This window comes from Osmia lignaria, chromosome 16 (assembly GCF_051020975.1).
Source record: "Osmia lignaria lignaria isolate PbOS001 chromosome 16, iyOsmLign1, whole genome shotgun sequence".
NCBI classification, from domain to species: Eukaryota; Metazoa; Arthropoda; class Insecta; order Hymenoptera; family Megachilidae; genus Osmia; species Osmia lignaria.
Genome location: NC_135047.1, coordinates 9076405 through 9100185, shown reverse-complemented (window position 1 = coordinate 9100185; position 23781 = coordinate 9076405). Strand labels below are relative to the sequence as shown.

Genomic DNA, 23781 nt, shown 5'->3' with positions numbered 1-23781 from the left:
GTATCAACGATCGATATAAGGTAGCGAATAAATGGATACTTTAAGTCACTGTGTGCACTGTTTTTTAATACTTTCTTTTTTTTAGACGTTTCCTCTTATGTTTATGTGATTATTATTTTTAATATCGCAAGTTTTAAAATATATATATATGTGATTCTACTGACGATCAGTCAAAGCGGTTTCTTGTATGTTTTGTTCTGTTCTGTTCTGTTCTGTTCTGTTCTGTTCTGTTCTGTTCTGTTCTGTTCTGTAATTCGTTACTGATATTTATATTTTCATCTACTCTTGGTAATTTTAAGCTTCATAAAGCTTCTGCTTTATGAGAACTTGTACAGTACAATACAGGCTATCTTCTATCTAATCAACTTTCCATTGCAATAAATAATATCAAGGTGTTGTCACCGATTTTCGAGATAGTAACTTAATCGTAACAAAAGAAAGCTTGTCATTAAGAACCAACTTGCGGGGATGGATGCCAGAACATAATATCTTTCATCTGAAAATAAATGAGAAATGTAACTTTGAGCATGTCTGCGAATTTTTGTCCAACAATTTATAATTTACCTGTCATTTGATCAGATTTCTTTACAGCTGCCCACCCCAGACTTCTTTCAACTGCCATCTTCCATTTTTTATACCTAGCATCTCTCTCTGTAAAAGATTTTACGAGCTACAAATCTCTGTATTAAGTTACGAAATTTCCAAATTTTCTACCTTCTGATGTTGTCGTTGGCAAAAACGTATCTGTTGGTACAGTTTCCACTTCTTCACCTTCAAGTTCCCAAACGTCAATACCTTCTGCATAACCTGCAGCCATTGCTGCTCCTAATGCTGTAATATCTGGCATGGTTGATCTAACTGTTAACATATATAAATATTAAAATGTATAACCATAAACTTGTAGAAAAAATGTTTAATGTTTAATACTTACATACAGGTGTACCACAAAGATCTGCTTGTAATTGCATAAGAAGGTTATTGGTTGACATTTTTCCATCGGTATTTAACTTGGTCAATGGAAAACCACAATCTTTAAACATAGCTTCTAAAATATCTCTTGTTTGGAAACAAACAGCTTCTAATGATGCTCTTATTATATGCTGTTTTGTAGTAAATGCAGTAAGACCGCAAATAATTCTATAAAAAATATGTTTGAGTAAAAAATATGCTCATCACTAGTATCATCACTAGTATTTATAGAAATATATGTATATATATATATAAAAAAAAACTATTTACCCTCTCGCGTCTTTTCGCCAGTATGGAGCGTACAATCCTGTAAAAGCAGGTACAAAGTATACGTCACCAGTACTGAAAACACTTTCAGCCAGATGTTCACACTCGTGAACATCTTTTATAAGTTTCAAGTTATCTCGTAACCATTTAATGGCAGTCCCTGCCACTGCAACAGAGCCTTCTAGTGCATAAACCGCTGGACTGTTTGGGCCTAATTGATATGCCACCGTTGTAATTAATCCGTGAGAAGAATCGACTCGCTAAAAAAATTATTTATACGTGAACAAATACATGAATGAATTGTTAATTTTCTTTTTTCTTTCTTTTTCTCAATACGTACTGTTGTTCCTGTATTACAGAGCAAAAAACATCCGCCTCTGTACGTGTTTTTCGCTTGTCCTTGTTTCAAGCAATTCTGTCCGACTAACGCAGATTGTTGGTTCCCTAGAATCTAAAAATAAAAATAAAAATAAAAATAAAAATAAAAATAAAAATAAAAATAAAAGAAAAATATCGTAAGGCTATCTTAAATAGGTAAATAGAAATAGCTTTTTATCAAATATTTAAGGTAATATAAAACTTACACCGGATATAGGGATTCCTGTTAATGGGCCAATTTTGATATGCCCATAAATTTCTGAACTGCTCCTGATTTCTGGTAATATTTGCATAGGAATGTCGAAATATCTGCACAAGGTAGGATCCCAAGAAAGAGTTTCTATGTTCATTAACATGGTCCTCGAGGCATTTGTTACGTCAGTAATATATAATCCACCCTCTTTGCCTCCCGTTAAGTTCTGTAACCATTTTTCAATGAATTCTCTGGATCTCGAATTTTCATCATCTATTATTCCTCTTGCTGTAAGTCATAACAATCGTTTGCATATCCTAGATAAATTCTACACTGAAATAGACCGTACTCACGTACCCAAACGATCCACGTGTCCATAGTACCCACTTTGCAATGCTTATCGCGTATCGCTTTTCTGACAGCGAGCACGTTATCTTTCATCCAGCGAATCTTCAATGCCGAAAAATATGGACTGACTGGTAAACCGCATAACGGCTTAATATGATTCTTGCTTTGATCCGGAAATTTCGCAATTATCTGATCGGCGACTGTGCTAGTTCTAATGTCTGACCACACTAAATAAAAAGAAAACGATTCCTTGTATAATTAATTGAAAAATAAGAGAATATCAATGTTGCTTGACATTTTCTTTTTTTTTTTACATTAAATTCGTCGTGACTTATTACTCTTAAGACACACCTATTGCATTGTACAATGGTTCACCAGTTGTCGCATCCCATGCTATAGTCGTTTCCCTTTGATTTGTGATACCAATCGTTACTATCTCTTCAACCTTTAAGCCAAGCGTACCCAATTTCCGTGTAACATCTTTGATGCATGCCTTTACCGCAAAAAGAATCTCTTTCGGATCTTGTTCCATCCATCCATCGTACGCAGTGATTAGTTCTATATCGATTTGATGGGAAGCCACCTCGGTTACGCGTTTTGCATTGAACACCTGCAAAATAAATTTCCTTTTAAAAATTGTCATCCTTACTTCAGAGATTAATATACTAAATATGACTAAAATAGTATCTTACCACAAAGCGAACTGTCCCTGTACCAACATCGATTACACCGATAAGAGGTCCTCCTTTCTTCGATGTACCCGGCATTGTTTCTGAAATATAATCGTCTTTTCTTAATTCGTTAAGAACTAATAAATACATATAATAATAAAAAGGAAAAGAAAAGAAAAAGAAAAGAAAAAAAGACAAAACAACGTCCAACCGAATTCAGACCAGCTTTGAGATTCTACTCTACATAATACTTGTGTGAAAGTGAAAGAGGACCGCTAAGCTAATATAGAGCGAGATATTTTTCGTTATCATATTTTATTATACGCTTCGATGACCCGTGTGTAGATTAAACAATAATGGTAAGATTAGGCATATTTCACAAGGATATAGTTCAGTACAATTTTCGTATTTCGAGTTAACCAGCTTATTATTTTTTTAAACGTCAGACTTACATCATCAAAAATACTTAAATTGAACTTTAGATTCGCGTTATCAAACGAAATTACGATTTACTCTCCTTCGCATTGTCCGGGTTTTTTCATTTTTTATTTCAAAGAAACTGAAATTTCAGTCTCTTCTTTTTAAACGCGAAATAAACTAGGCATTTTTTATTTTTTACCTTATTTAAGGATTAGTCTTCCCTTCCATCTATCAATCTTCGTATTCGAGATAAAGTTTTCTTCCTTCGCAATACACTACAGAGATTTTATCCGAAAAAAACAATCTTACAATTCAGTACTTTTCGAAAAGAAGAAAGTTTACCCCAATTTTGCGTCATTTTCTCGCACGAGATTCTGCGTTGCGTGAGAGGAACGCAAATGACTCTGTCGCTGTATTGTAGCAGCTTTTTTACTCGTGACATAATATATAACGTATATATGTATAATACATATACGTTGTAAATGGAAAAAACGATTCGTTGTCGTTGAAAGCTCATTATCACTGTCTCCTCCCCTTTGGCTGGTTAATATAATAACTGGTTACAAAAACGCAGTGCCGCTTCAAAAGCAAAATCTGATATGTAAATTGCCTCTCATTAGATGTTACGGTATCTTCCATTCACGCGGCAAAAAATAAACGCAAGAGGGATTTAGTTGTTCGTCGTTACTTCCGCGCTTACAGGAGTTTTACAAACTTCTCCTCGGACAATTCCTTATTATACGATCTATACCTTTCGAAGCTTTTATTACCAATCAAAACTGAGAAAACAGAGAACAAATTAATAAGCGCGCGCGCGTGTAATTGTGATATATTGATATTAGGTTAAACTTATGAAAACCGAATTAAAATGTAGCTTAATTCAAGTGAAACTAAACTGAAAATTGAAATTGAAATTGAAATTGAAATTGAAATGTAATAATTAACACCTACTTTAATAATTTATTGTCGCAGCGACTATAAATCTTAAGGAAAAGATACAGTATATTTCTGGAATTCACTTCGATTTGAAAAACTAAAGCAAACTAATTGTATCAAACAATCCTGTTGAAAGCTCTCGAATTCCTTGCAATTAGTTCTAATTTATGTCACACTGCGGCCCGCCGCCATCGAAACAGTTGCACGTGCAACATGACGTATTAAAAACACGCATGCGTTTGCGCCTGAACGCACGCTATCTTTAAATACGAATAGACGAGCGTGCACGGAATTGATCAGTCAGAAGGGGCTCTAATCTTCGTTAGAGCGAAACCTTTTTATTTTTAGCGAGATTACTAATTCATCAAGTGACCATGACTCTCGCAGTTCAGTATATACAGAATACAAGTTCTCACCTATTTGACAATTGTTCGAAAAAGGAGGAGGTTACTCATATATCTTTTTTAATGTATTTAATAATGATTGGTCCCGTAAAAAAAGTATTTTGCATTTTTTCATTCCTAATTTCCTGATTAAATCGCGATGGAACCTTTCACATTTAATAGGAGATATTTTCACGATGATCTAACTTGCAAAAATTAAACAATAAGAACGGTGAACTACGTTACGGCATCCTACAAATACTGCTCGTTCCACTAAAAGGTGTGAAATAAAATAATTTTTAACAATAAATACAATCGACTTCAACAATTGTAACAATTGTAACAATTATTAATAAAACCTTTTGCTGCATTAACAAAATGCGCTAAAAAGTATAAAATAATTTCTATTCGGAGACGGCGTAAAATTAAAAATACCCGAATAAACGATGCTGCCAATAACAATTTGATTGCGGTATGGCGAACTTGGTAATTTATAAGTCGCAATAAAAAATACGGAACGTTATATGTAGATACGACGGAAAATATTTGTAATTGTAACGATTGTATCAGAAATTGGCAGCACTTCTGATGTATACATATGTAGTTAATCAGCAATGGGTATGTTTATTCCCGTTGAATATCGTTTACTTGAAATTATCAAATGGGTCATGGATTGTCATGGATTGTCAACGCCTGAACTATGATCGTCCTGGTAGAAGATAAGTTTCTAATTTTGCGCCGCCTCCGAAGCTTAAAATGTATTAAATATACTATTTAACGATTAAATAGGTTTCTATTAACAGCCGTGGAGTATTGGTATAAATGAAATTGAAATTATTTTATACTTTTTAGCGCATTTTGTTAATGCAGCAAAAGGTTTTATTAATAATTCTTACATAGTTGTATGAACGAAATATTAATTATTTTACATTTTTTAGCACATTTTGAAGTCGGTTGTATTTTTTGTTATTTTCTTATCGACTATCGATAATAATCGAAGATTATTCATCATTCCGATAAGTGATATCAAATTAATACGTAGCGTAAAAAAAATTAGCTCACCTTTCTCTTTGAACGAGTAATATTTAAAAATGCTCGTTTTACGTCCAGTTTGACTACGTTCCAGTTCCGAAAAGGTGGTCTCATCGAACGTTTCATCCAGTTCACGCTCCGCTTCCTTGTCCTCCTGATTCTTCTTCTTCACACCCCCTTCCACGTGTTCGTTCTCCATGACCGGTAATTAATATTCCTTTGCGAATGTCACAAATAGCCACAACAGTTCTTTTCGTTGAGATTCGATCACGAACGATGTTTCTACTGCAAAACAAAAATTACAAGAGTAAGAAAGCTAGTACCGTATATCGTGATCGTTTATCAGCACACCTTTGCAGTGTTCCGAACACATTCGAGCGAGGGAATGCGCAAAGATCGTCGTCGATGCTTTTGTCTTTTGCTCTTCTCTCGCCTCTCTCTTCGCCTCACCGCGGAACCGATTACATATCGTTTCACATTTGGTCTCGTCTGATCTTGTCTTGAGTCGTGTGTCGTTCCTCGTGGTTACAACCAATGGCAACACTAAAATTAACCGTGTTCATCGTGTTCAATTTCGCGCGCATTTCCTTGCAATCATAGAGAAGTAAGTATTGTACATGCGCCCACCTCCGCGCCGTGTCGTGTCGTGTCGTATCGTATCGTGCCGTGCCGTGCCGTGCCGTGCCGTGCCGTGCCGTGCCAATTCCACTCCACCACCGTGCTATTTTCGTACGGTCATTGCGAAAAAGTCGTTGCACTTTTCAAGGGCAACGCGTCACAATGACCAACCTTTGCGCGGGAAAAAGCAAAGAAACGAGGTAAAACAATGAAATATATCCCATTCGACTTCGACAAATTGACAATAACATCTATGACAAATAGATTCAGAGAAAATGAATTGGAAAAAAATTTGTGGCAAAAAAGATAGTCATCGTCACTTCCACAGTTGAAAGTTCAAACAACTTCCACAACGCAAGATCATCACTGCTTTGTAATTTATACACGCTTCGATTAAAGCGCGAAATTATTAAATTAGTTTTTTTTAGATACGACGTGAAAGTACTAGACATGATGTGGTCTTCTCTGTGAATAGGCCGCATATGCGGTAGTTCTTCCAGGGAAGCATCGGACTATCCGTAAGACATTTCTCTGGTTCTTCCTTATATACGAATTGCCCCTTTTACCGAGCACTTGGGAGAAACAATAAAAAGGCGATAGCCACCTATCGGCAAAATGATAAGCTCGAACCTTTCATTCTGTAGATGTCGCATCGTTTAGCGCCAAAATATGAAAACTTCTATTTTGACATTAATAATATTTCATAAATTTGTATAACGTTACAAATAAACTAAAGAGAATATTGTTACTGTTTTCCTATTTAAACTATTTATGGAGTATAAAGTTTAATTAATGATATAGAAAAATTAATAGAATAGGTATAGTCGTAATTACTTTATGCTATATTCGCACTCAACGTTGATACCCACGTGTTATAGAAATATGTATACGATTGTTATATCACCTTACGATTTACAACAATACACGAATTTTATATTAGGTATCTTTATTACACAGTTTATTTCGACTAATCGTGATATTTGCGTAAAAAAAAATTCGTTTAAGTCATCGCAGAGAAAAAAACATGATAAATACTTACGAAAATTCTGCGATTGACGCCCGGCGATGAATACACAACGCCTTAGTGCAAACGTAGTTGACAGATGCACGATCATCGACACTTTATCCAAATTAAGGTACGTCTATCTCATGAACACTATACGACTAAAACCAAAATATGTAATGTTAATGATATACGCAATGAGGTATAGTGTTTGTCATGTTTTTCCACTTCTCTACGCCATAGCTTGTTGTCTGCTGCGGAACTTGGGTGAACTTGGGTCATCAGCAGCCATATGTCGAAGCCAGCGCCTTATATGTATGTTCCCATATTAATCTTTTCAAATGAATTTTATAATTGTTCCAACAATCGACTATAATATTCAAATGCTGACGTCATTGTCTGAAATTAAAACTTAAAAGTTCTTAAAAACAACAATAATAGCTAATAAACATAATTTAGTACTTATACTTACGCTTCACATTTACGATAAATCACGTAATTCATCTATTTCTTTTTGAAAAGTATTTTATTAAGTACTACATTTTTACGAAGGAATAAACTTATTTTTTCATTCAAAGTTTGTTATTTCATAAATTTAAGAATCTTTAAGTTTATTTAAAAAATGTACTTATATACATATATATATATATATATATGTATATACTCATACATACTCATGCATGCGCGCGTGTATGTATGTACATACATGCATTCATGCAAGTGTAAAACTAATGACTTGAAGTTAGATATGTTCTACATGTTTTTTTTTGCACCAAGTGGAAAGCATTAACCTATTGTTGTTTAATAAGTTACCAAATGTGTTTATTAAATGCTTTAAACGATATATACATATACATATTCATATAACGTAATTTTAATATGACTATTCGTTCAGTTACACTAGAACAAGACGTTGAAGACCCAGTTGAAAGAATGTTAGACAGAACCGGCTGTAAAGAACTTCATTATCAAGTTCAAGTATAAATTTTACACTTGCAAATATAACAATGAATATTATGACATGATTTATCAATTTTTAGGAATGTATAGCAGAAACTCAAGACTGGAGAAAATGTCAGGAACAAGTAAAAAAATTTAAAGTATGTATGGATGAATATCAAAGAAAACGAGAAAAATCATATATATCTCAATAAATATGTCGGTGATAATTAATTATATAAAACGCATGTTGATTTATCCTTTAAATTATTCTACAAATGAACAATTTAAAATGGTACTTGTTGTAAGATCAGATATAAGTATGGGAAAAGGGAAAACTGCAGCTCAGTGTGCACATGCTGCAATAGAGTGTTATCGTCAAGCATTAAATAGTAGAAACCATCAACAGATATTTCGGTCTTGGTTATCGCAAGGTCAACCTAAAATTGTTTTAAGGATATCTAATGAACAAGAATTAATGTTGCTAGCTCGTAGCGCACGTAAAACTGGTCTTATTATTTCTATAATAAAAGATGCAGGTAAAACGCAATTAATACCTGGCACAATTTCTACACTTGGAATTGGGCCAGGTCCAAAACAAGCTATAGATGACCTTACCTCAAATTTAAAATTGTTGTAAGTTTTGATACCACAGTTTTTTTATCTAATAGCGAAATATATTTTATATTTTAAATGTTCAAGAAATTAATTAATCTATGGTATCTGAATAAATGAATAATTTATTAGAAATATCACTTTGTTTTCATCGATGCTTTATTGTTTTATTAAATTTTTCTTTATTTTTACTAGTACCATACATGTAATACCAACAAAATATTATCTTTTTAATTTCATGTGTTAACGAAAATATACATGTATAGGTATATTACTTTAGATTAAAAAACGTTATGATATTTTTTCTTTTGCAATAGATTGTTTTTTTAAAAACAAAACATTCATAAATTCAACCATTCTTTTACAATAATCATTTTTATTTTTATTTTTATTTTTATTATTTTCGGTACGATTTCTTATGAGTAAATTTTAAAAATACATCTTTACTACTTTTTATTATAATCAGACATACTTTCTATACACATTAATATCAGAGAAACGCTGTATCAAAATTGCAATATATGTTCGTACAGCTTATAACGTCTACAAAGTACCAAACAAGTGTTTTGTTACTGTAATATTTAATTTATCATAAATGTTGAGCAAAGATTTTTTAGAAAATGTTTATAAACACATAAATTTGACACAAAGTATCGCTATCCGACATAAATCAAATATTAATATATTAGTATACGAGTTAATTTATTAGAAGAAAAAAAGAAAAAAAAGGTAAAAGACAATTTTTAGACTAAATCGATTTCAATTCAATAATTTCTGTTATGAAAATACATATAAAATTTATATTTATATCTGACCCTTTGTTATTATAATACTGAAAAAATCATGAAAGTCTAACAAATATTTGTTATAACAGTTTTGTGTATAGTATATTAAAACATGATTTGATTTACATATTACAATTATGCATGCTTCTATACAAACATATTTTATTAAAATCAGCACAAAATGGTTACCGAATTTATTTTCATTTTCATGCTTTGTCAAATTTGCATTGGAACAGTTCCCTTTTAGAGGAAATGTTATGTAATTACAAACTACAGAATGAGGGATATCATAAAAATGCATACAATACAGTACAAGATTAAAAGATTCTTAAATACAATTTTACGATTAAGTTACTCGCTTTTTCGCACGTAATCAACAGTGAAGGAAATGGTGTTAAGGGTTAAATCAATTGTTGATGCTGTGTGCATATGATTTAAGAGTATGACATGAGTAAACTAAAATCAAAAACTTACATTACAGTAATAATACTGTAAATATATATGTTGTAGAAAATCCCTTACACGCCGAGTACCTAACAGCTGATTATCATTATTATGTACAATAGGATAAAAGTTATATATTCATTAACAGTATCTCTTTAAATCTAAACAATTTGTACAACAAAATCATATATTTATTTTCTCTCTAAATTAAAAAACAATTATTCAATGATACTCATATCATACTCACCCATTTTATTTCTTTCTCAGTTAATTATTGACTTCCTATCACATATGTAAATTTGATTATTAATATTTCTAATTACAGAGTGCGCAGAATATATCAGTCTCAAGTAGTATATAATAGAGTATTATTAACCCTAAAATTTTATAGTTTTGCAAACATAGCACAAGTCAAATATCAATTTCACTCTTCGTATGTATAATCTTTTGCCTTTCGTATTTTAACATAGTATTAAGTGATTATTTTTGTAAGTTCCGGAGGTTCTACGTAATTATTTAATACATGTGGTGCTTCGTTAAATTCATCAAGTTCATCTCCGTTATCTGCTCCTTGTGCAAGTAAAAAGTATTGTTCACTTCGTGTTGGCCAAAGTAAATGTGCCATCACACAGTATGCAAAACAATCAGCAGAGTATGTAATGCCTATAAAGATAATACACATACGAGAATGATAAATTATATCTCATATATACCTAATTTAAATTTTATAATATATATACTTACCCAACAGAAGTTTAAACCTCCATAATGCGCTTACTTGAAGAGCAATAAGCGCTATAATAGGTAAATAAATAAACCAAACTAATGAAGATGCACCAAAATGAAGAAGAAAATTCAATTTTTGAGTATTATGTTCATATGTCATAGTGTTTCTAAGCTCGCATAAAAACCAAATCATAATTGCACTGCGAAATAAAAGTATAAACCAGCCTGGCCATGTCTGGTACTCGTCAATATCTTCAATGATATCAACTTCTGTCTGAAATCATTATTTATTTATTTATTTATTTATTTATTTATTTATTTATTTATTTAGTTAGTTAGTTAAAATTTGAGAATTCTTATACAAGGTTATACAAATAAAATTATACCATGTTCCAAACATATAGTAGAATGTGGACCACTCCGTAACAAAGCCATATAGCAAAAACCAATGGCTTCCATGTCAGTTCCATTCTTGTTACAGCCCATCCTTTGGCAAGTAAGAGAAGCAATAACATGAATGATGTCTGAAAGATTAATTTAATCTTGTAGAAAAGTATTTAATAAAGAAATCAATTTATTTGCTATAACTTACTCTGGATAAAATATCAAAAATATCTCCAGCAACTTCCAATTGTTCATAGCCAACTCCGTCAAAGGCAAATTTTACTACATGTGTTAAGATTAAACATACTGCTATAAATTCTAATAGTAAACTAGCAGTGAATAATCTAGTTACAGGATGTTTTTGCAATCTTACTGCATATAACTGTAGTGGCACAAGTATAATATAACACACAAAAAATAACAAGTATAATTCTATGGTATTCTGTCTATCGTATGAAAACTGATACGTCAGGCTATTTAGGCCGCTAGTATTTGGATTGCCATTTACTAGCCAAATATCATATTCTAATTCATCCTGTTTATCATAATATTCCCACTGACAAGTAGTTGTGTTTCTATAACATGCCACTAAACTCATGTACCAAAACCTTGGCTGCCAAAAATCTTGTATGACGTACGTAAATTGATATCCTTTTACAATATTCCATATGGAATCTTCATCTGGACATAACTTACCCTTTGGACAAGGTACTCTCCTTTTTAAGGAAAGAAATAAATTAATTCTGTCATGCATATTACAAGGCATGATTATAAATAAAAAAAATAAATAAATGACATACCTTAAAAAGTCTTGACCTTCTTCATTACAATGCACATCATAAGATGTTTGATTTAGGGTATTAAACATGAAAGTACACGCAGTACTTTTGTTGTTTAGTGTACGATTACCATAGTATTCTAAAAAATGACCTCGATCTAAAACTGCCAAAGTAATTGGCGCAGAAAAATTGCTTTTCGATGTTACGTTGCCAAAAATATATCCGTACGAATCTTTCTGTCGATGACGATCAGTCTTTTGAAAGCCAAATTTAATGAGGAAACGAAAAAACTCCTTTGTATTAAAAGTACCCGAAATATGAGTGGTTTCAACATAATTCATTCGTAGGAAAATACAGAAAGTGAAAGAAATTAGCAAAACTTTTCGAAATATCGTCATTATTAAGGATAGCTTAATGTATCGTTTTTCAAGTTAAATGTCAAGAAGCATCAATTACACAATTTCTTAACATCTTCCTTTTACTGAACACAGCTGTTTAAGATAACCGTGCCGCACTCAAAGTTCCGTAACATTTTTCTATGTGTCAAGAGGCACCGCATTTCGAATGGGTCATGATAACGATTTCATATGCGTCGATACATTATTCACATACGCAGTAAAGTATTGAAAAACATCACCATGCATTTCATCAACTAAACACTAATGATCCATACTTGTAATTTAAACTCAGTTTTCCTATTGATTTTCCCCACCCAAAGAGACCGGTCACAGCAAAATCTTTTATGACTACAATTGTACTACTGTTCTCATAAACTTTTGCGCTCTCGTCGAAAGAATACTTATAACTTATATTACCTTCGATTGAACGCACTATTAACCTTTGTTTATTTGAATCTAACTTCCAATTAAAAGATGCAAAAAATAGAGAAATGTTTGTTGGTATGTGTATTTTTATTTTATAATAAATTCATCATCAGATGGTTCGGCGAGTGAAATAAAAGTCATAAATATCGGTACACCACTTACAATATTATGAATTATAATTATTAAATTATGTTAAAAAGGTAAATGTAAGAAATTGTTTAAAACTAGGCTTAATGAAATTGCAATAGACATAACCTTAAAGTGGACATTTAAAAAGAAATATTATTGATATTCTATAAGTTTATTGAACAAACAGTAGTTGAACAACGTAGCATTGGTTCTTTCGAACAGTGTTTCGTTATACATTATTTAATTTATTGGGCAAAATAATATTTGTATAATAAAATAATACTGCGATAATTAATATAAAATAACAAATATTATTACTTTTTTAAACTGCTTAAGCACCCTTACGTTCATTCGAGTTCGAACAAGTTCGACTCGTACTTTTATTATTCGTTCAACGAGTGAATTCGTACCAATAGTTGGTTATTTAGATACTTACAATATTTTATTAAACATTTGATAATAATTTATATTATGAATCATTGTAACATTGGCATTATAATCAATCAATGTTAATTTTTTAATTACAATACATATGTATGTATACCGCATCATCTTCATGCTGTTCCCCCATTTATTTCGTTTCGATAACTTTTCGTATTTCAGAGTAAGAATTAAAATGTACAATATGTATGAATTTCATTAGGATAATTATAAAATTCACACAGATTATAATGTATATATTGGTAAAATGTGATATTTTGATAGAATAAAAGACGCACCCAAGTTTTACGTGCAAAGCCAAATGTTTAGTTGCCATCTTATAATACAATCTTCATATCTATACCATATGTTTTATACTATTATATTATGTTAGTAGTAGTTCTTTTATTAACAGATGATAAATTGCTTGCAAGGTCATTAAAATTGAAAACTTATCGAAATAGAAATCAATTCATAGCGGATTCGTGCTACAATCATATTATCATATTAACAATCATATTAAAATACATTTCATTTCAACGAAATGCAACGAAAACTGGGTCCAATATTACATAGAAATTGATATTAAATATTTCGTTTTATTATTACATGATGAGGTTATGACTTTCAACGTTCTACGTTCGAAATAAACGCATTAAATTAATTATATTTGATGTTATTTTCTAAGTATTTTAGCCGTTCTATTCGTATTTTATGTTCTTATTTTATAATTAAACAATTTAAAAGATCATGTCAATGTTATCTTATGTATCGTTGAGTTATAAAATATCAAGACTGGTTAAGTCGTGCATTCGCTACACATCTATGTATGTACAGTATTCCGGCAGTGCCTGTTCTAAATTTCAATTTTCAAAACTATAAGTTGAATTTCCGTAGAATATGTTTCACAATTTGCAACAACACTTCTACTAGCACCATTTACAAGTAAAATTTGAAGCTGACTTTATAATAAATCAACAATTTTTGCTATTTTTTTGCAAGCTATACCGCTTCTGCGAAGAGACACTAGTTAGAAAATCGTGCCGTGTACGAAAATCATTGATATTTATCGCGATATAAATGCTACTAAATAAAATTAGATACACAAGGCTATTTATTTATGTACTTGTAGCTTTTCGGTGTTCATTTTCCTTTTGAGAAATCACGTCTGAAATCAACCGATCGTATGCTGCTTTACCGTTTTTAGAGAACCCATCGTTCAACATATTCAGTAGGTCTCTCTTCGCGGTCCGTCCTTGCAGCATATAATAAAGACGTATTGGCGCGTCGGTACCGAGTACCAACATTACATTCCTAGTGGTTTCAACGATTTTTCATTTTGGATAAAGATGTCTTCAAGAGTCGCAATGGAGGAAAAAAGTACTGGGAATACTTCTATAGAGAATACAGATAGCAATACTAGTCCAGCGAAGAAGACGTCAAAAACAAAGTCTCTGAAATCACAACGATCAAAAGTTTGGCATCCACCAACTTCAGAAATGGTAAAGGCCGCCATTAGGGAGTTGAAGGATCGTAAGGGATCGTCTCTTCAAGCTATCAAAAAGTATATCGCATCAACGTACAAAGTTGACGGAGAAAAGTTTGCACCTTACATCAAGAAATATTTGAAGACTGCTGTTACTTCTGGCGCTGTTATTCAGACGAAAGGTAAAGGTGCTTCTGGATCGTTCAAGTTGTCTGTAAGCAAGGGCTCAGAATCTAAGACGACAGTTGAAAAACATGTGAAAGCAACCGAACAGAAAAAGAAAGTAAAGAAATCTGTAGAGAAGAAGACAACGCCGATACGAAAACAACCCGTCGCGGTCGTAGCGTCAAAGAAAGCGAACCCCGTAAAGAAGACTGAAACCGCCAAGAAATCGGCAGCAACTGCCAAGAAGGCTGTTGTTAAAGCTGAAAAGGTTGAGAAAACCGAAAAAGTGAAACCTGTAGCTGAGAGTAAGACCAAGTCTAAGAGTAAGAAGACGACTAAGGCACCCGCAGCAAAGACGAAAACGCCAAGGCCAAAGAAAGCTGTTACTTCCAAAGCAGTTAAATCTGCAGCCAAGAAATAATTAAAACATTTTCGTAAATACACTTATTAAACCAAATGGCCCTTTTCAGGGCCACAGATTTTTTTATGCGAGGAACAATTTTGATAATTCTGACAATATCAATTCTTATTTTTGTAAGATACCAGCAGTAATCAAACATAACCTAAATTATACATATGTATACAAATGTATGTATATGTATATTAAACTGTAAGTATTTAAGAAAAATTTAATTCTATCCAATAATTTGAAGCGATAACATACACATATACACGTACACAGGGAAAACTGTTTATATTATTTAACCGTGAAATGTATGTACATATGCATGTATTCGTGGGCTCAACACGTGGATCCCGGGGAACTTGAATCATAAGTACTGTATTAGCAGGATATTTGAAAATGACCGAATGTAAAGATATAAAAACGAGGTACTTTCACGTGTTAGACATTTGTAGCCCTGAAAAGGGCCGGTCAATAGAATGATATAGCAGTCAATAGAATAGCGTTCGTTCACTTTGAGCTGGTGTATTTCGTAACAGCTTTGGTTCCTTCACTCACAGCGTGTTTCGCCAACTCGCCAGGAAGTAGCAAACGTACAGCAGTTTGAATTTCTCGAGATGTAATCGTCGATCGTTTGTTATAATGAGCCAGACGAGATGCTTCAGCCGCAATACGTTCAAATACATCATTCACAAAACTATTCATAATGCTCATGGCTTTACCGGAGATACCAGTATCTGGATGAACTTGTTTCAGAACTTTGTAAATGTAAATACCGTAGCTCTCCTTCCTTCTACGATTCTTCTTTTTCTCAACTTTACTAATATTCTTCTGAGCCTTACCGGCTTTTTTCACAGCTTTCCCACTAATTTTTGGCGGCATAACGACAATATAGCACAAGACAATTTAGCACAAAACTAAACGTTGATGGCGAATGCAGTGTACTTCTTTTTCACTGCCTTTATTAGAAAACGGAATAGCACGAAGCGCACCAATCAAAATCGGCACAACGCAGAGGGGGGGAAGAAACACTGTGATTGGTGCAGGTGTGCTGCCGTTTAACCGTATCTATATATTTATATAAATAAATAAATAAATAAATAAATAAATGTAGATATATATTTAAAGCAGGGCCTTCGAACCTTAATCGTAAACGAAACTTTGGTAGAAAATTTTGTCGTGCTTGGAACATCCAAGTCAGTTCATAACATGTTATAATTTCCTGTTGGTCGAATTCGTCTTTCGTTAAACGGAAATTACTCTGAACGTGTCGATGATACTGATTGGTGTTCCTCCAGTTTATCTGGCAGCTGTGATGGGGTACTTGATAAAGTTAAATACTACTTTACAATAGAATACATTTTAGCGTTTAGAAAGAACTTGGTGATAAAAGGATTAAACGAAAGTGTCCTTTGTTGAAATAAATTGTGGCCCTGAAAAGGGCCGTTTTGTTTTTAGCGATCGTCGATAATCGCACGTCGAAGTAGAGATTTTTCCTTCTTAACCTCCAAAACCGTAAAGCGTGCGGCCTTGTCTCTTCAAAGCGTAAACGACATCCATAGCTGTGACAGTCTTCCGTTTAGCGTGTTCAGTGTATGTAACTGCATCGCGAATGACGTTTTCCAGGAAAACTTTCAATACACCCCGAGTCTCCTCGTAAATCAGTCCAGATATACGCTTAACACCCCCACGACGAGCCAAACGACGAATAGCAGGTTTCGTGATACCTTGGATATTATCACGAAGTACCTTCCTGTGACGCTTCGCACCTCCTTTTCCCAATCCCTTGCCTCCTTTACCGCGACCAGTCATTTTCTAATCGAATGAATATATTATATGTATCAGTGCAAACGATAAACGATGCGGTGTTTGGTGTCTGAATTCTAAAATTCTTGCTTTTATAGATGGAGGAGACGCAGCTGCATCCCCACCATACCGCCACCGACCAATGAGAAGTCTCAGCCGAGGTTACATATAGAAGCACATTCCCACATCTGTGTTATTAAGAAAGAGAAGGTTCGTTTGTCGAGTTACGCATAAGTCACGCATAAATCAATACAATAAAATGAAAGAAACAAAGAAACATAAGAGTGAAGACAAAGCTATCCGAGAAATAGGTCGTTACCAAAAAAAGACAAAATTACTTATACCTAAAAAACCATTTGAAAAACTTGTCCGAGAAATTGCTGAAAATTTGCAGCAGAGAAAATAAGTTTAACCAGTAGAAGAAGAAAGGTGATACAAAACGGCTCTTCTAGGAGCCACAAGGTTTTCAAGGTATAGCTCAGGTTTACATAAGAAATATTATTATTTATTTGATATAAAAACGTGTCAGGGGGTAATAAAGGGGGATTATGTAAAGAAATAAAAATGTCGAATCGATATGTCCGATATATACCAGAGCTGTCGCAACTCAATAACGGATTCCAGTGACGCGTTCAATCCATGGTATAAACGTTGACACTCTCGTGAAAACAGCTGGTCTTTCGCTAGGACAAATACCGTCGCCAAAGCTTACGATGCCAACTTGAAGCGGTCTGTTGTTTTTCTTCATTATAATAAGAGGACCGCCGCTGTCACCCTATCCGCCGCGTAATATGTATGTAAAGATTAAGTAGTTGGAATGAAAATAGAGAAAAGATTTGTATGCCTACCTGGCAGGCATTTTGTCCAAAGTCATTTGCTGTACATATATTCCTGTCATCTATATGCCAATACCGACTGCATTCATCGTTGCTGAGTACAGGCAATATAGCGTATTTTAAAGCTTTTGTACCTGCGCTATTCTGCTGATCTTTTCCCCATCCTATCACGTAGGCATTCAAGTCTGCGAACGATTGTCCTTCCTCGTTGTAACCGGCTAGTCGTATCGGTTGAATTTTTTCTACGAGCATGACAGTCGGCTAAGTACTTACTTATCGTTAGGTAAGATTAAAATTATTTCAAAATTTTTTTTTTTTTAAACGGTTCTCATACCAGTATAAGGTATATTTTGTGGCATGTATAACAATCCAACGTCGTTCATATTATGATAATATCGTGGATGCGTGACGGCGTGCCTTGTTATCATCGAGACGCCAGGACCGTAATTAAAATTGTATCCTATGCCTGATTTATTGATAACGCCAAAAACGACGAGAAATCGATGCGGTAAATTGGCTACGCAATGCCCTGCCGTTAAGACCCATCGTCTTGAAATCACAGTACCTCCGCACTGAGAGACTGCTCCACGAGGTAACAATCGATGAACAACCGCCATAAAAGGAAACTGTTCGTCTTCGGCGTAATAACCCCCTGCTATTTTGTCTGTATCGTCTACTCCGTCGAAACGGGAGAAACGGGAGAAAAAAAGAATCGATTTCGATTTGTTTTTATTGCAAGCAGATAAAATAGTACATACAATATAGTATTTACTTACGGGGTTCCGTCGACAATTGTTGTTCGAGATTCTGAATATTCGGTTCAGAATCTTGATTGATGAAAGAGATGTTAAATACATTATTTTCTTCTATAGAATCGCAAACACTGTGACGAAACAACAGAAAGACGACGGACACTAGTAGACGATTCATCGCGGACTGTTCAAAGTGTCAACGTTTCCCGAGTATTTATCGTATTTCCCATATTTTTGAAAATTACCCGAAGGTATATGTTTATCGGATTCCAAACTTTCTAATTTACCTTCTACGAAACGGTTAAAAACTTGATAACAGCATTATTAAGTTTATCAAGAACGCATCGTTGTGTCTCGTCGCGTCTTTTGGTTTTTGGTGATAGAAAGACATAAGTAAACATTGAATTTTTTGAAGAGATCAAATAATCGGCTTTGTTATATTTCGTTATATTGTATTATATTATATTACATAGTTATCATCGTAATATGTATCAAAAAAATTCGTTTAAAAATGACGTCCTGTTGCAGATGAAATCCAATCGATGTAACCGGTGCACCTGGAAAAAACGCCAGGTTTGTTGCTAGGACAATTTACGTCTCCGTAGCTGACGATTCCAACTTGAAGAGGAACGCCATTTTCAAATACGATCAGAGGACCTCCGCTATCGCCCTAAAAAATTTCTTACATTTATGTAACTAAATAAATATCTATCTATCTATCTATCTATCTACTAAACACGCTTAATGTTTCTCTAATGTTTTACCTGGCAAGCATCTTGTCCATAATTTGCTGCCGTGCACACGTGTTTGTACGTTATACCCCAAAATGAACTACACTCAGAGTTCGAAATGATCGGTAAGCTGGCGTACTTTAATCTTTTTGTTCCTGTTCCAGTAGATCTATCTTTTCCCCATCCGATAACAATAGCCATCCTATTGGCAAAAGTTTCTCTGATGTCGTTATGACCAGCTAGTTGAATAGGTTGAATGTTTTCTGTAAAAACGACATCGTTTATTGTTAGCATACATACATACATACATACATACGAGTACATACCTGAGAATGGTATATTACGTGGCATGTACAATAAACCAATGTCGTTTACGGATGGTTTGTAACCAGGGTGAACAACTACTTTCTTCGTCATCATTGATAAACCAGGTCCATGATAGTAATTATATCCCATACCACTCTTATCGATTACCCCGAAAACGACAAGGAATTGTGAAGGAGGCTTGGATGCTACGCAATGACCCGCCGTCAATACCCATCTCGGAGAAATAATGGTTCCACCGCACTGGGAAACCATACCTCTGCCCATCATTCGATGCACCGCAGCCATAAACGGAAACTGATTTTTCCTCGCGTACTTTCCACCAACGATTCTCTCTGTGTCCAGTTCATCTGTATCGCAACATAAGTACTTATTATCTATCTTATGTAATATTATGGAAAATGTGCTCAACAATTTTTATTCAATCAATCAATTATAGTCTCTATATTATATGTATACCTTCCGTTGTAGAAAAATTGTCAATATTAAAGTAAGTAAGGTCACGAGTGAGCAAACGATTGCTTTTCTCCATCTTTTCCAACGAATTTAACCAACTACTCGAATTACTACAAATAACATTGCAGCTCAACGTTAGAATAACGATGAGAAAGGAAGCCGACGACGTAACGCTTGACGAAATCATTGCTAAACTGTACAAAATCTATCTACCGCTCTTCCTTATATACATATATACATATAGTACATACATATGTAAATACATTCACTTTGTTTATTTACCCTTACTTTTAAAAGAATAACAGCCCTCTTCCCGGAAAGGTTATTTCGGAAAGTTTGAAAATCTACAAAATCGTTCGACCTAGCTGCCTATACATATGTAGATATTTAATTCGTTGAAAAGATAAACCCACCCCTGACTCTTTCTCTTTTCTCTTTTCAATGCCTTTTCAATATTACGACGTTTCTTTTATTAACTACTTTGTTTTGAAATTTCAAATGTTTGCTTCTTAAACTGTCAATTCAAAGTTTAAAGGAATTTTAATCATTCATTTAGAATTCCTTTAAATATAGAATTCTATTCGTTCATCATCGAACGACATCACTTTTTTTTTAAACCGTTACATATATGATACAATTAGATAGCACGCCCCTACCCTTCCACGTTTCTAGTGCACCAATCTGAAGCAAAAATGCTTCTCCCCACTACTGATACAGGCACCAATCAAATGTCTAAAGTTAGCATCTTTCAGGGCATATAAGGAGCGCGATAGGGAGCCCAAGCGCATTTGCTGAACTTTGAGTCAGTGTTGTTGGACGACTTTTCATTTGAGAAGAAACAAATCTATATATATGTATATCTAATGGCTCGCACAAAACAAACTGCTCGAAAATCCACTGGCGGTAAAGCTCCGCGAAAACAACTTGCAACAAAAGCTGCACGTAAAAGTGCACCTGCTACTGGAGGAGTGAAAAAACCACATCGTTACCGACCTGGAACCGTTGCGCTTCGTGAAATTCGTAGATACCAGAAGAGCACCGAACTGCTAATCCGTAAATTGCCATTCCAACGGCTTGTTCGTGAAATTGCGCAAGATTTCAAAACTGATCTGCGTTTCCAAAGTTCAGCAGTTATGGCACTTCAAGAAGCCAGCGAAGCATATCTTGTTGGTCTATTCGAAGATACCAATCTTTGTGCTATCCATGCAAAAAGAGTTACTATTATGCCAAAAGATATTCAACTGGCACGTAGAATTAGAGGAGAGAGAGCTTAAGCTTATGTTCAAGTTCTTATAAATCGGCCCTTGTCAGGGCCAACAAATGTCAACTTCGAAAAATCAATTCTGTTCTCTGTTTACGATAAAAAATGTTTTTTCTTAATGTTATATTACATGTTAAAATATAAGTCTTTGATTTTATGGATGTAAATGTTACATAGATCAACTTGTAAGTTTTCGCTATCTAATCAAGTTCTTTTTGAATTGATTTCTAACAATTCTCCATCTCGTGGTACAAGTAAAATATCCAAGATTTAAATTTCAAAGTACATTTTAATAGTAGCCACTTTCCAATTTACATATTTATAACAACTATAATTTACTCGAGTAATCTTTAACCTTGGTCATCTATGTATACATATATGTACCTATGTATATGTATATGTATTTCATTAGAGTACGTTAGAGAAAACGAAACGTGTCAAACTTGGTCAAACTTTGCTGACGTCGACGACTTTCAGGCTGGGATAGGTTGTGAAATTGACCTGCATACAATATTACAATTTAGTCGTTGTTATTACTAAAATGTTTGACAAAAGTAACATTATATATTAACACACAATTATTTTTATTACTATTATTGATTCAATAATATATTTAGTTTACGTAAGATGGAACAAATTTCACAACCAACTTTAAAAGAGGTTATATTCAAACTAAACATTTATTTTCTTACTATAAGAAACTCATCATATTATTATCATTAAAACATTTTGTTGCAAGTATTTTATTTTATTTTATTTTATTTTTCTTCAATTTCTTTAATAATTTTAAAAGCAATGTAATTTTGCAGGTCTTAAGTGAAAAGATGACATCGAAAAACAGTAACTGCATTGTATGGATAGACTTGGAAGTATGTGTAATACATTTTTAATTTTCTTAAATATCTGTAAAAGTATTATATATTAAACATGTAAGTTTTAGTTATCTGGTTTGGACATAGAAAAAGATACAATTATAGAAATTGCTTGTATCATAACGGATAAGGATTTGAACATAGCGACTAAAGAGTTTAACGTGGTCATTCATCAACCGGATACTGTTTTAGAAACAATGGATCAATGGTGTACCAAACACCATACTCAAGTAAATAAATTATTTTCTAATAAAGTAGTTACTTAACAATAATTCATATTTTAACTAATAAACTATACGTATATGTTTACAGACAGGTTTAATAAAAGAATCCAAATCTAGTCAAGTTAGTTTAAAAGAAGCAGAGCAAATGTTATTTAATTTTTTAAGTAATCATGTTCCGAAAGGAGTTTGCCCATTAGCTGGGAACACTGTTTACATAGATCGTATTTTTTTGCGTAAATTAATGCCATTGGTTAATAATTATTTACATTATCGAATTATTGACGTTAGTTCAGTTAAAGAACTTGCCAGGTATTTGCATTTTTAATAGTTATATAGTTTAATAAGTAATATATTAATAATCATATTTAGAAATCTGAAATGCATTTTAGACGATGGAATCCAGTAACTTATATGAATTCGCCTAGAAAAAAGTTATGTCACAGAGCAAAAATGGATATCAAGGAAAGTATACAAGAACTACAATATTACAAAGACAAATTATTTATAGCTGAACTATCTTGATCAAATATATTTCATTATTAAAATATATGAAAATTAAAGTTCTTATTAGCATTTTTCTTTTTTCTTTAATAACCTTTTCTTAAAGTAGAAAAATTTACAGTACTTGACTTTATCGTCTTTTTACTAAGAAATATGATGAATCTTAATTTTATTCTAAATCTCATGTTTTACAAAATATAATCATGTAACTACGAGTACGTATGTTATGTATGTTTTTAAGTGCACACTTAAAAATCAGCAAAAAACCGAAAAATTGTTAGAATAATTATTTGACAAACTTATAATTCGAGAAGACAGCCTAGATTAAGTATTTTTTCGAGTTCGACTACTGCGCCATCCATGCAAAAGCGGCGGAAACTAGTCAATAAATTACCGACTTATCGACTGAACATCCAACAGTCGGTAAACGACCCTTTGACACTCTGTAAGTTAACGAATAGCTTGCGCCGCTTTTGTATAGATGGCGCAATGGCCAATGGATTGGGATGTTAGGGACCCCGAAGTATCGATGGAGATTTCTAAAATGTATCAATTTGATTTGTTTGAAAATAAACCGTAAAAGATAGACATACGCAGTACATTTTTTACAAAGACAGTTAATTAAGAAAGAGCAAATGTAGCACTCTTAACGATGGCGTAATTAGTTTTTTTGGATACCGACATCATAGCATCAGGGGTAT

The 23781-nt window shown here is 33.3% G+C and overlaps 10 protein-coding genes across 20 annotated transcripts; 4 read left to right on the top strand and 6 right to left on the bottom strand.

The window, feature by feature from the left end:
- Window positions 1-180: 180 nt before the first annotated feature.
- On the bottom strand, window positions 181-7394 carry LOC117601126 (Glycerol kinase 2). 5 transcript variants are annotated; one of them, XM_076692963.1, is made up of 12 exons: window positions 7255-7394; window positions 5628-5882; window positions 2848-2942; window positions 2507-2765; window positions 2165-2382; window positions 1821-2033; window positions 1577-1687; window positions 1240-1496; window positions 932-1137; window positions 715-858; window positions 565-651; window positions 181-496 (listed from the first exon to the last, which is right to left on the bottom strand). In XM_076692963.1, the coding sequence occupies exons 2-12, from the start codon at window positions 5794-5796 to the stop codon at window positions 399-401; spliced, it is 1857 nt and encodes a 618-aa protein (XP_076549078.1). In that variant the 5' UTR covers window positions 5797-5882; window positions 7255-7394; the 3' UTR covers window positions 181-398. The 5 variants fall into 5 exon arrangements, with proteins under 5 accessions (XP_076549078.1, XP_034173405.2, XP_034173406.2 ...); XM_034317514.2 differs by lacking the exon at window positions 7255-7394 and adding an exon at window positions 5949-6114; XM_034317515.2 differs by lacking the exon at window positions 7255-7394 and adding an exon at window positions 5949-6090 and having other exon boundaries at window positions 2848-2927.
- Window positions 7210-11830, top strand: LOC117601134 (peptidyl-tRNA hydrolase 2, mitochondrial). Of its 5 annotated transcripts, none has more exons than XM_034317534.2 (3): window positions 7210-7351; window positions 7462-7533; window positions 8259-8525. In XM_034317534.2, the coding sequence occupies exons 1-3, from the start codon at window positions 7319-7321 to the stop codon at window positions 8370-8372; spliced, it is 219 nt and encodes a 72-aa protein (XP_034173425.1). In that variant the 5' UTR covers window positions 7210-7318; the 3' UTR covers window positions 8373-8525. The 5 variants fall into 5 exon arrangements, with proteins under 5 accessions (XP_034173425.1, XP_076549081.1, XP_034173424.1 ...); XM_076692966.1 differs by having other exon boundaries at window positions 7284-7351; window positions 8259-11830; XM_034317533.2 differs by lacking the exons at window positions 7210-7351; window positions 7462-7533 and adding an exon at window positions 7865-8170 and having other exon boundaries at window positions 8259-11830.
- LOC117601127 (transmembrane protein 145) lies at window positions 10474-12697 on the bottom strand. Its single transcript, XM_034317519.2, has 5 exons — window positions 11912-12697; window positions 11320-11827; window positions 11114-11251; window positions 10746-11001; window positions 10474-10664 (listed from the first exon to the last, which is right to left on the bottom strand). The coding sequence occupies exons 1-5, from the start codon at window positions 12286-12288 to the stop codon at window positions 10474-10476; spliced, it is 1470 nt and encodes a 489-aa protein (XP_034173410.1). The 5' UTR covers window positions 12289-12697.
- A 1915-nt stretch (window positions 12698-14612) lies between these two features.
- On the top strand, window positions 14613-15335 carry LOC117601131 (uncharacterized). The gene has a single exon (XM_034317527.2). The coding sequence runs from the start codon at window positions 14613-14615 to the stop codon at window positions 15333-15335; it is 723 nt and encodes a 240-aa protein (XP_034173418.2).
- A 492-nt stretch (window positions 15336-15827) lies between these two features.
- On the bottom strand, window positions 15828-16199 carry LOC117601137 (histone H2B.3). The gene has a single exon (XM_034317537.2). It carries the CDS (start codon window positions 16197-16199, stop codon window positions 15828-15830), a length of 372 nt encoding a protein of 123 aa, XP_034173428.1.
- Window positions 16200-16726: 527 nt separating this feature from the next.
- LOC117601138 (histone H4) lies at window positions 16727-17194 on the bottom strand. Its single transcript, XM_034317539.2, has one exon. It carries the CDS (start codon window positions 17127-17129, stop codon window positions 16818-16820), a length of 312 nt encoding a protein of 103 aa, XP_034173430.1. The 5' UTR covers window positions 17130-17194; the 3' UTR covers window positions 16727-16817.
- Window positions 17195-17636: 442 nt separating this feature from the next.
- Window positions 17637-18889, bottom strand: LOC117601000 (chymotrypsin-2-like). The gene is made up of 4 exons (XM_034317166.2): window positions 18736-18889; window positions 18294-18632; window positions 17972-18201; window positions 17637-17898 (listed from the first exon to the last, which is right to left on the bottom strand). Exons 1-4 carry the CDS (start codon window positions 18887-18889, stop codon window positions 17731-17733), a joined length of 891 nt encoding a protein of 296 aa, XP_034173057.2. The 3' UTR covers window positions 17637-17730.
- Window positions 18890-19143: 254 nt separating this feature from the next.
- Window positions 19144-20984, bottom strand: LOC143306163 (chymotrypsin-2-like). Of its 2 annotated transcripts, none has more exons than XM_076692964.1 (4): window positions 20226-20984; window positions 19769-20116; window positions 19476-19705; window positions 19144-19381 (listed from the first exon to the last, which is right to left on the bottom strand). In XM_076692964.1, the coding sequence occupies exons 1-4, from the start codon at window positions 20407-20409 to the stop codon at window positions 19217-19219; spliced, it is 927 nt and encodes a 308-aa protein (XP_076549079.1). In that variant the 5' UTR covers window positions 20410-20984; the 3' UTR covers window positions 19144-19216. The 2 variants fall into 2 exon arrangements, with proteins under 2 accessions (XP_076549079.1, XP_076549080.1); XM_076692965.1 differs by having other exon boundaries at window positions 19255-19392.
- On the top strand, window positions 20985-21623 carry LOC117601136 (histone H3). Its single transcript, XM_034317536.2, has one exon. The coding sequence runs from the start codon at window positions 21086-21088 to the stop codon at window positions 21494-21496; it is 411 nt and encodes a 136-aa protein (XP_034173427.1). The 5' UTR covers window positions 20985-21085; the 3' UTR covers window positions 21497-21623.
- Window positions 21624-22002: 379 nt separating this feature from the next.
- On the top strand, window positions 22003-23123 carry LOC117601133 (putative oligoribonuclease). 2 transcript variants are annotated; one of them, XM_034317530.2, is made up of 5 exons: window positions 22003-22143; window positions 22293-22352; window positions 22424-22585; window positions 22668-22888; window positions 22969-23123. In XM_034317530.2, exons 1-5 carry the CDS (start codon window positions 22111-22113, stop codon window positions 23099-23101), a joined length of 609 nt encoding a protein of 202 aa, XP_034173421.1. In that variant the 5' UTR covers window positions 22003-22110; the 3' UTR covers window positions 23102-23123. The 2 variants fall into 2 exon arrangements, with proteins under 2 accessions (XP_034173421.1, XP_034173422.1); XM_034317531.2 differs by having other exon boundaries at window positions 22143-22217.
- Window positions 23124-23781: the final 658 nt, after the last annotated feature.

Excerpts from the sequence above, each read along its gene's own strand:
- LOC117601127 (XM_034317519.2), bottom strand. The coding sequence starts at position 12,288 with ATGACGATATTTCGAAAAGTTTTGCTAATTTCTTTCACTTTCTGTATT. Across the intron at positions 11,828-11,911 it reads GAAGGTCAAGACTTTTTAAG|GAGAGTACCTTGTCCAAAGG; the intron begins GTATGTCATTTA and ends TTCCTTAAAAAG. Across the intron at positions 11,252-11,319 it reads TTTTTGATATTTTATCCAGA|ACATCATTCATGTTATTGCT; the intron begins GTAAGTTATAGC and ends TTAATCTTTCAG.
- LOC117601133 (XM_034317530.2), top strand. The coding sequence starts at position 22,111 with ATGGAACAAATTTCACAACCAACTTTAAAAGAG. Across the intron at positions 22,144-22,292 it reads CACAACCAACTTTAAAAGAG|GTCTTAAGTGAAAAGATGAC; the intron begins GTTATATTCAAA and ends GTAATTTTGCAG. Across the intron at positions 22,889-22,968 it reads TCAGTTAAAGAACTTGCCAG|ACGATGGAATCCAGTAACTT; the intron begins GTATTTGCATTT and ends AATGCATTTTAG.
- LOC117601134 (XM_076692966.1), top strand. The coding sequence starts at position 8,375 with ATGTCGGTGATAATTAATTATATAAAACGCATGTTGATTTATCCTTTA.
- LOC117601137 (XM_034317537.2), bottom strand. The coding sequence starts at position 16,199 with ATGCCGCCAAAAATTAGTGGGAAAGCTGTGAAAAAAGCCGGTAAGGCT.
- LOC143306163 (XM_076692964.1), bottom strand. The coding sequence starts at position 20,409 with ATGATTTCGTCAAGCGTTACGTCGTCGGCTTCCTTTCTCATCGTTATT. Across the intron at positions 20,117-20,225 it reads CAATTTTTCTACAACGGAAG|ATGAACTGGACACAGAGAGA; the intron begins GTATACATATAA and ends GTTGCGATACAG. Across the intron at positions 19,706-19,768 it reads ACGTAATATACCATTCTCAG|AAAACATTCAACCTATTCAA; the intron begins GTATGTACTCGT and ends TCGTTTTTACAG.
- LOC117601138 (XM_034317539.2), bottom strand. The coding sequence starts at position 17,129 with ATGACTGGTCGCGGTAAAGGAGGCAAGGGATTGGGAAAAGGAGGTGCG.
- LOC117601000 (XM_034317166.2), bottom strand. The coding sequence starts at position 18,889 with ATGAATCGTCTACTAGTGTCCGTCGTCTTTCTGTTGTTTCGTCACAGT. Across the intron at positions 18,633-18,735 it reads ACAATTGTCGACGGAACCCC|ACGATACAGACAAAATAGCA; the intron begins GTAAGTAAATAC and ends TCGACGGAGTAG. Across the intron at positions 17,899-17,971 it reads TTGGACAAAATGCCTGCCAG|GGTGACAGCGGCGGTCCTCT; the intron begins GTAGGCATACAA and ends CGCGGCGGATAG.
- LOC117601136 (XM_034317536.2), top strand. The coding sequence starts at position 21,086 with ATGGCTCGCACAAAACAAACTGCTCGAAAATCCACTGGCGGTAAAGCT.
- LOC117601131 (XM_034317527.2), top strand. The coding sequence starts at position 14,613 with ATGTCTTCAAGAGTCGCAATGGAGGAAAAAAGTACTGGGAATACTTCT.
- LOC117601126 (XM_076692963.1), bottom strand. The coding sequence starts at position 5,796 with ATGGAGAACGAACACGTGGAAGGGGGTGTGAAGAAGAAGAATCAGGAG. Across the intron at positions 2,383-2,506 it reads ACCATTGTACAATGCAATAG|TGTGGTCAGACATTAGAACT; the intron begins GTGTGTCTTAAG and ends CTTTTTATTTAG. Across the intron at positions 859-931 it reads TCTTTGTGGTACACCTGTAT|TTAGATCAACCATGCCAGAT; the intron begins GTAAGTATTAAA and ends ATATGTTAACAG.